The sequence below is a fragment of the Rhamphochromis sp. 'chilingali' genome (assembly GCF_963969265.1).
Source record: "Rhamphochromis sp. 'chilingali' genome assembly, chromosome: 18".
Taxonomy (NCBI): Eukaryota; Metazoa; Chordata; class Actinopteri; order Cichliformes; family Cichlidae; genus Rhamphochromis; species Rhamphochromis sp. 'chilingali'.
Window position 1 is genome coordinate 14,150,297 of NC_137945.1, and position 13,907 is coordinate 14,164,203.

At 41.1% G+C, this 13,907-nt stretch overlaps 1 protein-coding gene across 1 annotated transcript in view; it reads right to left on the reverse strand.

Annotated features, from left to right (window-relative positions):
- Positions 1 to 13,907, reverse strand: part of plxdc2b (plexin domain containing 2b) — a 114,920-nt gene that overhangs the window by 62,074 nt on the left and 38,939 nt on the right. Inside the window, exon 2 of the mRNA XM_080864476.1 lies at positions 4,870 to 5,090. Coding sequence (XP_080720602.1) covers positions 4,870 to 5,090 — 221 coding nt within the window. The remainder of the gene's footprint in view (positions 1 to 4,869; positions 5,091 to 13,907) is intronic.

Sequence of the window (13,907 nt, forward strand, 5' to 3'; positions counted from 1 at the left end):
TTTTCACGGCATAAACTTGTCTTTTCTTCCTGTTTCCTGTTTTATTCTGTTGTATTAATGTTGGATTTTCTTGTGTATTGACTTGTTTTACCTTTTACCTGCCCTCGCCTATGCTGTTTACCTTTCCTACACTGATTAAAGGCAGAGCTCTTCCTCCATGACAAAAACATTTTTAGTCCTGAACCGATTTCCTTCGTCTTGCGCTGCTGAAAATGTTTTCCTTTACCTGGTTAAATAACGGTTACATGAACTCTGTGTATGACCTTGTGGTAGAAAGCAGTATTACATGAAAACACAGCCACTGCCTTAGTTCAAATTTATTTGATATCTCTTCAGCACAATACAAAGATGTAAATACATAGCAGCTGTTCCCTCACGATCTATTGATACTGTTAATTTTGGAGGATTTTAGATGATCCCTTACAACAGGAAATTAAAGAAGTATTGTGCATTAAAAAATAATGGCATTAGTTACCATTAGGTTGTGATTTATGGGATAAAAATTCAGAGATATTTTTATAGTTTCCTTCATGTTCTTCAAAACAGAAAAAAATAAAACTATGTTGTACATGAAGTGCCTGCAGCCACAATTGCATAACATGTTGAAAGGTAGCCATTAGATAACAAACATGAAAAATACAACAGAACCACCACAAGCTGCGAGCATGTCGGGGTGTGCAGAGACCTCAGTGTGCTCAGCTGCTGATGAGACTTGGCTTATATTCAGACACCCTGACTCGTTCCTACAGTTTGATTCTGCCTTTCTTATTCCATCGTACAGTGACCTGAGGACACCTACAGCAGAGAAGCTGTTTAATCTGGGTTAATGATCCGGAGAGCTGCTGCAGTGAGTAACAGTCGTTCAGGCGTCAGACAGTCTGCTGTCTAAGCCGCTGTGGTTAAAACCTTCATGTAGAGGTGACAGGAAAGCTGCTATTGGCTAACTTGTGTGTTAAACAAGCACAGAATGACCTCAAAAGGAAGGAGAAAGAAAAAGATCAACAGATTTTTTCACCTGCACTGATGCGGATGAGTTCAACTGGGAAGCATTCAGTCCATCCTTGGATAAAACACGCATAAAAACGTAAAGTTTGGGGCCTTGTGAGTCTCTGTACGGTTGTATAGTTGTGTTTTTCTTTTTCAAACTGACAAACTGACTTTAAATGGTTACACAAAAATGACTTCTTTTTAGCACAAACTCTACATTTTTAATTATTTGCATTGTACAACAAGCAAAAAAGTGGAATTGGACAACAAGTAGTATTTACTGATTTGGGTTTTCTCTGTATTCTAGCTCTGTCCTCTCTCAAATGCACCAAATAAGAAAAAAAAAATCGTATTCATAAATTCAGAGCTGGTTAAGCATTTAACTTTTTTCTGTTTTAGCATATTTACCAAACACAACACAACGTACTATAAATAGAAGCAATAAAAATAATTGTGCTCAAAAATATTTGAAGCATAATTTCAGCAGAGAAAATAACAAAAGCCTCCTCTTTGCACCCCAAACTGTAAATGCTATAAACTCGGTAAATACTGCCCAGAGAGTGAGCTGCCTAGGTGCTGCATGCCGATCTCAGATTCGTTCTTGTTTAAAGCAGGGATGTCAAACACAAGCAGCCCGGCAAAAACTCCAAACTGGCCCACTGGACAGCTTTGGAAAATGTGAAGGTGGGTATAGAGTTCGGATTTAAAAAAAATTAAGAATAACTAAAATTAACAAAAACTTTGTGCCTTATAATTACATGACAGTGTGGGCAATAAGCTACCAGAACCTTTTCTGTAATTTTTACATTTATTTATTACAATTTAAGCCCAAAGAGTTACAGCAGCAGCGTGTCTTTATCATGTAGAAAAACCGAGACATGTGGCTGAAACTGAACTTCTTCTTATATTTAGATATTTCAGGGATTAAATATGTATTTAATGCTCTTTTTACTGACAGAAAGAGGAGTTCACTGGTCCACTGAAGACCAAAGTGGGCTCTATGTGGCCCACGGTGTAAAATGAGCTCGACAACCCCGCCTTCGAACGACTGCTGCTTGCTCCACCTCTTACTTTAACCTTAAAACCAAACAGGACCTGATAGGGTGTGAAATTCTTTTACATTTCATTGCTCATATGGTCTGAAACCCCAACAGGTTTTCACAAAGATAGCTGGGGTTTTTTTTTTAGTCTTTTAGTTTGGAAGAGCATCAAACTTGCTGTCATTAAACAAACTGATGCAAAGCGTCAGTAATTACCACAAGTCTTTGTTACTCACTTTGACAAAATCACTGCATAACGGCATCTCTTAAGACCCACTATTGCACATCAACGAACAACAATAACACAGCGAGAAATTGATGGCATGACAGGCAGTAATTTCAACAGACTGGAGTGTAATGCAGCTATACGACCTTTTTCAGCGCAAGCTTAGATTCACATTTGTTTTGACAGGTAATTTTGGTTGTAAATCACTATTTGAAAGCAGCTTGAAGACTCGCGCAACAAAATAAATTAGGGTACAAAATAACTCCTGGGATGTGTTTACCATCACTGAGTGGTGATATATACCTTTGCTAAAGTGTCAAAGAGTAGATTTCTCCACCAGGACACAGCTAAAGCTGTTTGAGCGGACGGTCTTTAAACCCATTCAGCTCACTGCCGCGTGGAAGCCTTGAGCTCAGTGTTTACTGTTTCTGCCCTCTGAATATGAAGGCTCTGCTGGTGGCAGGTGAGGGAGTGCGTGTGCTGAGTAATGGCAGGGAGGACTGACGGGGTGTTTGTGCTGTCGACTGTTTTTTTCCATTCTGCAACAACAAATGAGGCTCAGAGAGACAAAAAACAACGAGACGGGACATGTCTGAGTGGCGGCGAGCACTTATGTAAGCATAAATGTGCGTGGCTATGACAAACGGAGCACAGGTGCGTGCTGTAGTCCGAGCGTGTTTACAGTTGTGTGAAATTTAAAGTGGTGTGTGTGTGCTTACACACGAATTTGAGCGTGAATGATTACAGCTGACGATCAAAGCTTCTCAGCCCTTGTCACTGAGAGAGACAGGGCTGTGAACCTGAGATGATTAGAGGCCACGGGAAAACTTAACGAGCTGTCTACAACCCAGCTGAACGCCCCCATGCTGCGTGCCATCCAAGGCGCCACAACAAGGTATGCGGGCGATGCCTCTCATTTACATAGATACAAACACAGATTGAGAGCAGCTATTAATCTCCAGCAGGTCCTCCAGACCATTCACATTGTAGGGGGCTGGGTTAATTTCCTGTTCTGGTCTTTTTGAGGTCAAATTTAAAAGGATCCAGTCCCACATAGAAGGTAAATGAACACCTGAGGGCTGGGCTTAATTTGATATAAAATATTAATCCTTAAAGGCCCCTCCTCGTCTTCTTTTTTCATTACTAAACATCCACTCTTGTAAGGAGATTTATAATTGCTCCAGGGAAGCGACCTAAGAGTAGTTTTGGGTCTGGCTCAACAGAGGACTTTATTGATTCATTCATTTCATACTAGTAGGAGGATTTACTGCGTGACGACGGTCAAACACAAGAAATGAATTAAGGCTGGTGAGTGAAAATGCAGAAACTGTGAACTGCAGGAGAACTTTTAACATCTTTCATTAACATATTATTTAATATAAACTTACAGGCGACTTTGATGTTTGGGCAAATGTTTTGACAATGGTGGGAAGGAAACCTCCAGCAGAACTAGGTTTAGGGAGGGACAGCCATCTGCCGTGACCGGTTGGGGTCAGAGGAAGATTGATAAATGATAAATAATAAGTAAAGTTACAGAAAAGGTTTGTGGTAGTTCACTGCTCAGACTGTCTTGTAATTACATGTATAAATTTCGAGAAAGTTTTCATTAATTGGCAGAAAATCTTCTTGTACTTTGGTGTGTTATGGATGTCAGTGGGGGGGGGGGGGGGGGGGTGTCTTTAATAATTAGAAAAGCTGTAAAACCCATGAAAACACAGTTAAAAGTTCAAAATCTCCTTCACATTTGCCAGGCTGATTCTGGCCCCAAGTGTTTTGTGTGACACCCCTGATTTAACCATTACGGTTAAGTTATGTCGTTATGAGAGAAGCACCTGGTTATGAAATCAGATGTAACAGAAAACTGGATGTTTCTTATGTTTCCATCAATCTATTTTCATCTCGTTTTCTATATCAGGGTTGCAGGGGAGCGTATGACAGCTGCCATGGGACACAGGTGGGATACAGCCTGGGCAAGTAACCAATCTATGACGGGGCTAACACAGAGAGACAGGCAGCTGCTCAAGCTTACATTCACACCTCCAACCAATTTAGAATTGACAATTAATCTAACCTGAACCCACTGACTGGATTTGACCCAGGACCTTCTTGTCGTGAGAGGAAATTAATACTGAAACTTTCCAGCACACTTGTTTTTTGCATCTTCCACAACAAAAATACACGCTCACTTCCCCCATTTAATTTCCCCCATAATTAAGACTCTTAGATAACCTGCCAAGAATGCCAACATCTGCAGGAAAGCCTTTGTAAGGACGGTAGCAGTAACACTACAAGGTGAGGAAGTGCCTAAATAACAATGACATACCAGTGCATTTACTGGGCATCTCCAAGACTGAAACAATGGCATCTTCAGGCATTTACTGGCCGTTAAACACCAGTGAAGCATGCCAGACGTTGCTTCTAACCTAAAGCAATTGAAAGTATGGTTCACTTACCTGCTGCTTTCTTTTATTGCCTAATCTGTGCATATGCAGTAAAACAAGCTTTACTTTTAAAGCTTGATGCTTGGCTTTTGACTTATTGTCCTAGCCTTCTAAAGGAAAAAAAGAAAAAGAAGCTGTGATAAAAATAAGATCTGGTCCTTGGATCGTTGCTTACCTCTATCTGGGAGCTGTTGTCTGCTTCCTCTGCTGAAACCAGGCCTGGGAAGCCTTCAGGCTCCTGTTCACGCTCCTGGTCCTGCTCCTGACTGGCTCTGTTACTGTCCATGTTACGAGGCTTTGGGGGGAGCCATCTCCTCCACCGGTGACTGTAAAGCTTCACGTCAACAGCTGTATCCTCATCTCTCGCCTGCTCCTGCACGTATGAGTATGGCACCCCTAAGGAGACAGAACAGGAAAGTGTGATTAATAAACAGCTCTCAACAGCTCAATTACTTCTTAAAACAGAATAACTGCTATGATGCCTTCCAGTCAGGTTTTAGACAGAACCACAGCACTGAAACCGCTCTGACCAAAGTGTTTAATGACATATGTCTGAATACAGACAGTGGAAAAATGTCAGTCTTAGTTTTGCTGGATCTCAGTGCAGCATTTGATACAGTTGACCACAACATATTACTCAAACGACTGGAGAACTGGACAGGTCTTTCAGGAACTGTACTAAACTGGTTCAAAACATACTTAGAAAACAGGAAATACTTTGTATCAATAGGTAACTTCACATCTGAGCAGACAAGTATCACATGTGGAGTTCCCCAAGGTTCCATCTTGGGACCCCTTCTGTTTAACATTTACATGCTCCCACTTTCACAGATTATAAAGAACAACGAAATAAACTATCATAGCTATGCAGATGACACACAAATATATATCACAATGTCACCAGGAGACCAAGGCCCTGTACAGGCTCTTGGTAAATGCATTGAGGAAATTAACGACTGGTTATGAAGTAATAGTCTTTGGTGCCAAAGAAAAACGATTACAGGTCACCAGAGACAGTCTATACACCTAAAAACCACAAACCAGGCGAGAAATTTGGGTGTAGTGATGGATGCAGACCTAAACTTAGAAAAACACATTAAGACAATAACAAAGTCAGCTTACTATCACCTTAAGAATATATCAAGGATAAAAGATCTGATGTCTCAACAGGACCTGGAAAAACTAGTCCATGCATTCATCTTTAGTAGGCTTGATTACTGTAACAGCATCTTTACAGGTCTACATAAAAAATCAGTCAGACAACTACAGCTCATTCAGAACTCTGCTGCTCGAGTCCTCACTAAGACCAAAAAAGTGGACCACATCAGTCCAGCTCTGAGGTCTTTACACTGGCTGCCTGTCCGTCAGAGGATAGACTTTAAAGTTCCGATGCTGGCCTATAAAGCTCTGAATGGTTTAGGACCAAAATACATCAGTGACCTCCTGACCCAGTATGAACCTTCCAGATCCCTCAGGTCATCTGGATCCGGTTTTTTATCAGTTCCCAGAGTCAGAACCAGACACGGAGAAGCTGCATTCAGCTTTCATGCTCCATATATCTGGAACAAACTCTCAGAAAGGATCAGATCAGCTGAAACACTCAGTTTATTTAAATCCAGGTTGAAGACTCACCTATTCTCAGCTGCATTTGAATAAAGCACCAAATCCACACTTTTAAGCTTAAATTTCAAAACTTACATTTAACTACTGATTTTATCTACTTTTTTTTAAAATCAATTTTAAATTGTGCTTTTTATTTTTTAATGTCTCTGTAAAGCACTTTGAATCACCTTGTTGTTGAATTGTGCTATATAAATAAACTTGCCTTGCCTAAACAACACTGGTAGATAGATGTATGATAACCCACCAGAAATAAGCTTTGATTGATATGCTAGAGAACCTAAACCATTAAACCCTCTCACAGTCAACTAAAAGGTAAAATCTGTTGCTGTGTAATAAAAACTGTCAGTTTTCAGGGCTACGATAATCACATACCACCAAAGTATTTTTACTTTCAATAAGCCAACAGTCAAATTACAGACGTGGGGACTGTTCAAGCCATTAATGTAATAAGTAACAGTGTCAGTTGACTTTTCTCATTTCTCCATCTGCCTGAAACACATGCACACGAGGAATGAGTCAGCAGCCTTCACACAGACCAGTGGGCCACAGTCACAGCTAATCATCCCGGTTCCTTCGGTCTGAAACGAGACGCTGGTGACAGGTGAGAAATGGCACCGAGTTACTGTAAACACCGACTTGATTATCTGAGCCAGAGACAGATGGATTGGAGATACAATCTGCTGCGTCACTATAAGAAATCTACTTTCCCTTATTCCATCCTTCTTCTCTCAGAGTGACATAATGAAGCGCTTTGCTGATTTGAATCACTGCCTTAATTCAACAGGAGCTAACTGTGCAGTTTGTATTTTATATAGTTAAACAACTACTTCTCATTTAGATGGAAAAGCCTCAGTGTGGTGTGAACAGATGTCTGCAAAGATGCATTTAAAAAAAAGGTTATAGTTTAAAGGTTCACTGTGGAGTTTTTAACCTCCATTAGAGGTGCAGAGGTGTCTTTATGGACAAGGTCAGCATGGCACTTACTGACAGGGAACAGTAACATGCAAAGATGTGCAAAAATTTGTCACAGCAAGAGAAGAAGAAGAAGACCACCTGACAGTACAGGATGTTGTGTATAAATCTATAAATCGACATAAATAGTTTTGTGTTTTTCACATTCAGACACGGCAATGCGCAGATTCACACTACTCTGCTTTTACACGTATTTCTGCTCACACCAGTTAATCCATGCTCCTTACACTCAGGTTGTTCTCACTGATTGCAAAACTTCTCCTGAATTTCTGCTCTTGAAAGTGAAAGTTTGCAACTCATAGTGTGGATACAGCACGCAAATGCAATGTTAAATCCCAAGTTTGAGTCTTGGCCGGACAAAACATTATTTTCCCCACATTTCTGTCTAAAATGCAGAGACTGCATACCTCCACCTTGGAATTCTATTGAAAACAGAAAATATTGTTTTTTGTAAACCAAATATATCAGAATTCCTGAAGCTGATTTTTTCCAAATATGGTGCAGACAATTAAAATCTTTTTGTCTGACACGTTGCAATTATATTCACTTTACTTCTTTTTGGAGCATCCCTCAACGACAGGTACTCAAACTGTAATTGACTTCATCCACTCTGCACTGTGCTTGAGGACTCTTAACATTTTGTCCCTGCATGGCTTTTAGAGTAAAAAAAACAAACACTGTTATTAAAAATATAAGTGGACTGGTCTTTATATAGCATTTTTCTGCCCGATTCACTCACATTCTGGTACTGTCTTCTATTTTAATAGAATTATATTTTAAACTAACATTGTTCTATAATCATAGAACAACAGGGTTCACTTTCTTGCCCAAGGAGACTTTGGCACACAGACTGTCACAGCAACTGCCTCCTATTTTGCTCTTCTTTCCTTTGTAACTGTGTCCTTTGTAACCCCACCCTGTGTTTGATTTTCCCCATTTTTGTCTCATTTCCAATAAGCCATCAGCTTATTGGAAATGAGACTTTGAAAAACAGTAATATACTCCAATTATATTCTAATAGGCTAGTTGTTGTGCCTTTAGGTACAATGTTCAAACTGTTTCTTTCAAGTTGGTATAAAACTAGAACACCTTGAGCACTTTTATAAGGTCAGCAGCTGCTGCTGAGTTCCAAGCTTTTATGAGCGTATAGTTTTATAAACATACTGTAACATTATGGCTTTCTTATATCTATTTTTTTCCTTATTTTCCATAGTAGAGCAGTAGACGTGATTAAAAGTAAAACCTGACAAAGAATGCTTGTTCTCCACTTGTTTACAAGTGTTTCTCTGCTTCAGATGCATCACAGAAGGCCGCGGACGTCTGTTCATCTGTCGGTCCTGTTATGACTTCAGGCTTGTTTGCCTTCAGGCTTATAAGCTCCTGCCCCTCCCCCTGGTGACCTGACTAGGATTGGGCTATTAATGTAAATTTGTAACAAACTTAATTTTCGTCGCACTCATCCAGACACAAAGTTTAAAAAAGGCTCATGGCAGATTTTTTGGGTTTTGGAACAAGGGGAACTGCTGATTCCTCTACTCTTAGTTTATGTTGCTTCTCTTTAATGAGACAGAGGTCACTGGGTTTAACTAGTAAGGAGCATTTTCCACTTTTCCCCCTCCGTCTCTTCTCTAACGCTCGCATTTCATTCTCGCTGCCGTCCCTCCTCCCCGCTCCTCCCTCGGGGCCCCCCAACCAGAGGCACTGGTCGGGGGGCCCCGACTGCCTCTCTTCTCCCCACTGGAGAAGAGAGGCAGCGAGAGCAAGTGGAGAAGCTTAAGATGCTAATTCGCTCAAAGAGGAGGCTGACAGATTCACTTTATAATGAGCGTTGGCAAAGGCAAAAAGCAAAGAGACCAATCTGCTCTAACGGGGGTGGGGTGTTGATGCACATGGGAAGAATTTATTGTGGCCAGAGGAAGAGTATGAAATGGGTCTGGGATGACTGCCTCACAATTTGCACATAACTGTTTTAGGAGAACAATTAAAAGTCACCTTCAGTCTCTGAAGTTAAAGACCACAAACTGAGCCAGGAATCCTGGTGTATGATCCAGGACCCAGACATAAATTTTAACTTCCATATTAAGAAAAATAACAACTCTGAGATTTGGAAAACATTTATAAGATACTTTTATCACTGAGCTATGACATAATTGTTATTTTCAATGTCATATAATTGCTATAAAATCATTTCATATACTTCCAGATATAAAGTAGGAGTCCTCATGGCAGTGAGCCAAAACTCCCAAAACTATCTTCCAGTGTGGATAATCTCACTCTTGTTTGGTCTCCGTGGCCACCTATTCACTCCCTGTCTCGTTCTCCGCATACCTCTAATACTTCCTGACACTCATCCTATCCCTAATAGTCATTAATCAGATCAAATCCGTGTGGACAAAGCAGCCCAGGCTACATCCCGTCAACAGCAGTTAAATACGCTAATCCAAGAGGCACCTACGCATACCGTTCCACTGATGTGTAAACATCTATTTCCTTTTAAAGGATCCTTAGTATACGATGGAAAACTGGCAAAGTACACATAAACACAACACAGGGCCCTTGACAAATGGTTGCTCTTTTCCCAGCATGTCCCTCTGTGAGCCATGATGAGTCACCCATGCACCTGCATTTCTTCTTGTGAACACAGAAGTACTGTGATGCAGGGATGGCAGTATATCTGATTGTCCAGGGTCTTTTGTCAAGGATTTGGGAGGGCACTGAGGGCAGACCACCGAGGGACACCTAAAATAAACCTCCCCAAGAGGGCGGGGGCTTCTCCTCCTAACGAGGCTATTCCTCTTTTGTGAGAAAGGAAATCTTACCCCTCTGCATTTCTTTCACTGCCTCTCAAAGCCACTGCATACCTTCACCCTGACTCTGTCGAGCACCCTTGTTGGCCTGACTCACGCCTGTCAACATCCCTGATTCACAAACCGCTTTTGGTTCCACCTGAAATCTTTCAAAGACACTGAGGCAGTAAAATCGCAGCATGAAGATCCTGTCTGCACCCTTTCTTTCATTCAGTTTCTGCTTGTTTTACTGTTTTCTTGTTTTCTCTTGGTTCCCACCTGACGCCGCGGTGCCGAAAGGAGACTTACAAACTTGACAAGTAGATGATTTGGAATGCTTCACTGCGTTTGTGCATAATTTCAGCGAGAAATGTAGAAAAAGTCACATCCACAAACGATTCCTTAGGCTTTATATCTCTTGGTGTCAGAGTGCTTAATTTAGTGCCCACTGAAAGCTGCTTTATCAGTGTACCCGCAGACCCTGCCAAGCACTTTGGAAGACCTTCAGTATTTTGTGCTGGAACTGTGCTGACTCACATCAGCTCGCCAGGGTCCACATGGATTAAGTTGATGTAACTATTCCAACTTTCTGCAACTATAACTATCTTTGAAATAGAAAAAAGTAAGGATCTGCTGTTGACACGGCACAAAACTAATTCTCACAGAGAACAGACAATGTGATCAAAATCTTTCTGCACTGGGAAGCAAAACAATGCAATTTTTCCTCCATTCACTTTCACTTTGTCTCTTCATTAGCAACAGCTGATTAGGGACATTTGTCAGAAGAAGTACTTTTAACAACATGTGCAAAAATCTGATCATGCAAGGGAATACTAACCTAGTCATTAAAATGCAGAAGAAGAAGAAACACAGTGGAAAAAGCTTTTGGAGGTCAGTTTACACTATGTAACTTTTCTGCTTACACCTAAAACAATAGAAGGATTTGACGTAACTGACTTTCAAGAACTTTCCTGACTGTTTATTAACCTGCTGAAACAAATTAAACACCGTTTGAGTCACACTGACAAGGGTGAAGAAGCTAGTGAGCATGAGCACTGTCATATCTTATATTTCATTAAAAAAAAGACATCAAATTGCTTGATTTGTATAATAAACGGTCCAAACTCCAAAGACATTTACTTCAAATTGAAGCAGAGAAAACCTTTAAATGCACACACGGTGCACTGTACTATTATGCTGAAGCAGTGTGTGAAAAACTAAGTGCACCCTTACTGCTTCCAAAGGAATTAAGAGGGTGAACAGTAGACAGGTGTTGCTAATCAAGCACACTTGATTACCTGATTGATCGATCATCAGCAAGTGTGAGCACCTCTATAAAAGGTGAGGTTTTTGGCAGTTTGCTGGTCAGGAGCATTCAGGTGTGATCTTAATGTAGCAATTGTTGCTTTCCATCAATCTGGGAAAAGTTGTAACACCATTTCTGAAAAAATTGACATCCATCATTCTTTAGTGAAAAGATTATTCACAAGTGGAAAACAATCAAGGCAGATGTCAGTATTCCCAGAAGTGGACGTCAGAGTGTTAACTGCTCAGAGAGACTGTAAAAAACCCAAAACTTACATCTCAGACCTCAGTTAACATAACAGTACAATTAGAAAAAGACTGAATAAGTATGGCTTCTTTGGCAGTGCCAAGAGAAAGCCTCTTCTCTCTAACTAAAAAAGGCAGCACCTGTGTGCTTAAGTTGAGCTTTCCATGGTCTCCATGGTCATATCTTATCCAGTGTAGTTGCAGCTTTAGGCTTAAGTTTGCAAAGTTGCATCTAAACAAATCACAAGACGTCTGGAACGTGCTTTGGACAGATGAGCCCAAAGTAGAGGTGAACAGCGCCACGTTTGGTGAAACTCAAACACAACATATCAGGACAAACACCTCATACCAGCTGTCAGCACGGTGGTGGAGGGGTGATGGGTTTGTTTTGCAGCCACAGGATCTGGACACCTTGCTCTTCAACTCTTCTGTGAACCAGAGTCTTCTGGAGTATAAGCTGAGGCCATCTGTGTGACGGTACACCTTGGATGTACATAGTTTTCACACAATGCGCCTGTATTTCAGCTTAGTTTTTGCTGAATAAATAACAACACAGTGTAATATGGCACATGTTGTCGTTCATCTGAAGTTGGATTTACCCAATTTTAACACTTACTAAGGACCAGATTGATTTTTTTTATTATATCATGACAGGAAAAACCTTAGAGGGCATAATTTCTTTTTACTATCACTGCACACTGCTGCGCATAAATTCCAGGCATACAACTCTCAGTAATTATTATGCAGAGAAAGTGTGCTTTGTTGACCTGTGGTGTCTCAGATTTTACGCATCCCCTCTTAAAAACACAACCTGTCATTAAGCAAACACATAAAGTCGTAAAGCTGAGAGAAAGTTAAACACATCCAGTTTCACAGAGCTCCTAGAACACAATCCGAATATCATACGCCGAAATCTGAGCTAATCAGAGCGTGAGACAAGTCAGGATAAGAATTAAAATAGTGCAGCAGATGAACAAAAGAACAAAATCGGTTTCTTCTTACGGAAAAGCCTCTAAAAGAAATTCAGCCAGTTTTCTAAAAGGATTTCTGATGTCTTTCCCCCTGGAGAGGAACATCAAGTTGGCATCCTGCCTGTCATGAACGCTTCGTTTCACCACAGATTTGTTTTGCCGACAATTAGTCACATCTTTCCAAGTCGGGGCACTGCAGCACAAACATCCCCCGAGGTTCAGATTAGGTCCGCCGATAAAAAACGATTTTTTTTCTTGAAACATAATAACCAGCTTGTTGAAGAAATCACATTGTAACTATTACACTGAAATTTTGATGTCTCACTTCAGCAATTAGTTAGAGCCCGTGACCCCTTTTGAAGAGAAAGAGTGCAAAGATACGCTTCAGAATTTGAATCAAAACGCTAAAGGACACACTCATATCGTATAAACTTGTTCTGACTTTTGCTGATATGCTTGTTGTGCAGGACACAATGAACTTTATCAGAATGGCTCCCGGCATCACCGGCACCAGGAAACGAGCATGTTGTGAGCGAGCCCTCCTTTATGCCGCCCAAAATGAGAAAGCAGGCAGGGGGGCTATAAATAAAAGCCCATTTTTGAACTCTGAACATGTTAATTACAATCTGCAGAGAAAGGAGGTGGAGGGAATGAATTAGAAGGTGACTAATATTGCATTCACACTGCCTGGGGAAACACAGCGTCCGTGAAGAGGACAGGTGTCAGGACTGCGTGTTAGAAGAAGGAATGAAGCCAAAGGGAGAGAAAATGAGGCGGAATTAGGAGGCAGTTCTGCTTCGGGTCCAGTGATTTTTAATCAAGGCTTTAACCTTGAGGAACATAACAGGTTTTTGTTGTTTTTTTACTATGGCTTTGTGGGGAGCTGCTAATTTTCTTTCTGAGTAAAAACAGTGGACACAAAATCCCAAGCAGGCTAAACCACAAAGCACCCAGAAACATGCCTGAGCACAGTGTGTCAAACCCCAAAACACAGGGTTTAAAGTGCTGGAGTCAACCATCATGGAGTCTGCTGTCACTGCTGCGGCTTTCTTTATGTAATTGTTGGTTGTCTTGGCTCTGGCATTGGTCAGTGTAGGAAGTGTACACAAAAATGCTTTGGCAAAGAGACACACAGGCAGGCATGGCAGGCAGGCAGCACGATCACACAGACGAGAGCGCTTCCTGAGTGATACAAGCGCTAAGGAATTCAGGATTCTAGTCAGGCACAGTTTCTGTCTCATATTCCAGGAGATTGAGTGATAGACTGCAGGACGATGAAGCACGGCTGTTGGCCCTCATTCCACTTTGCG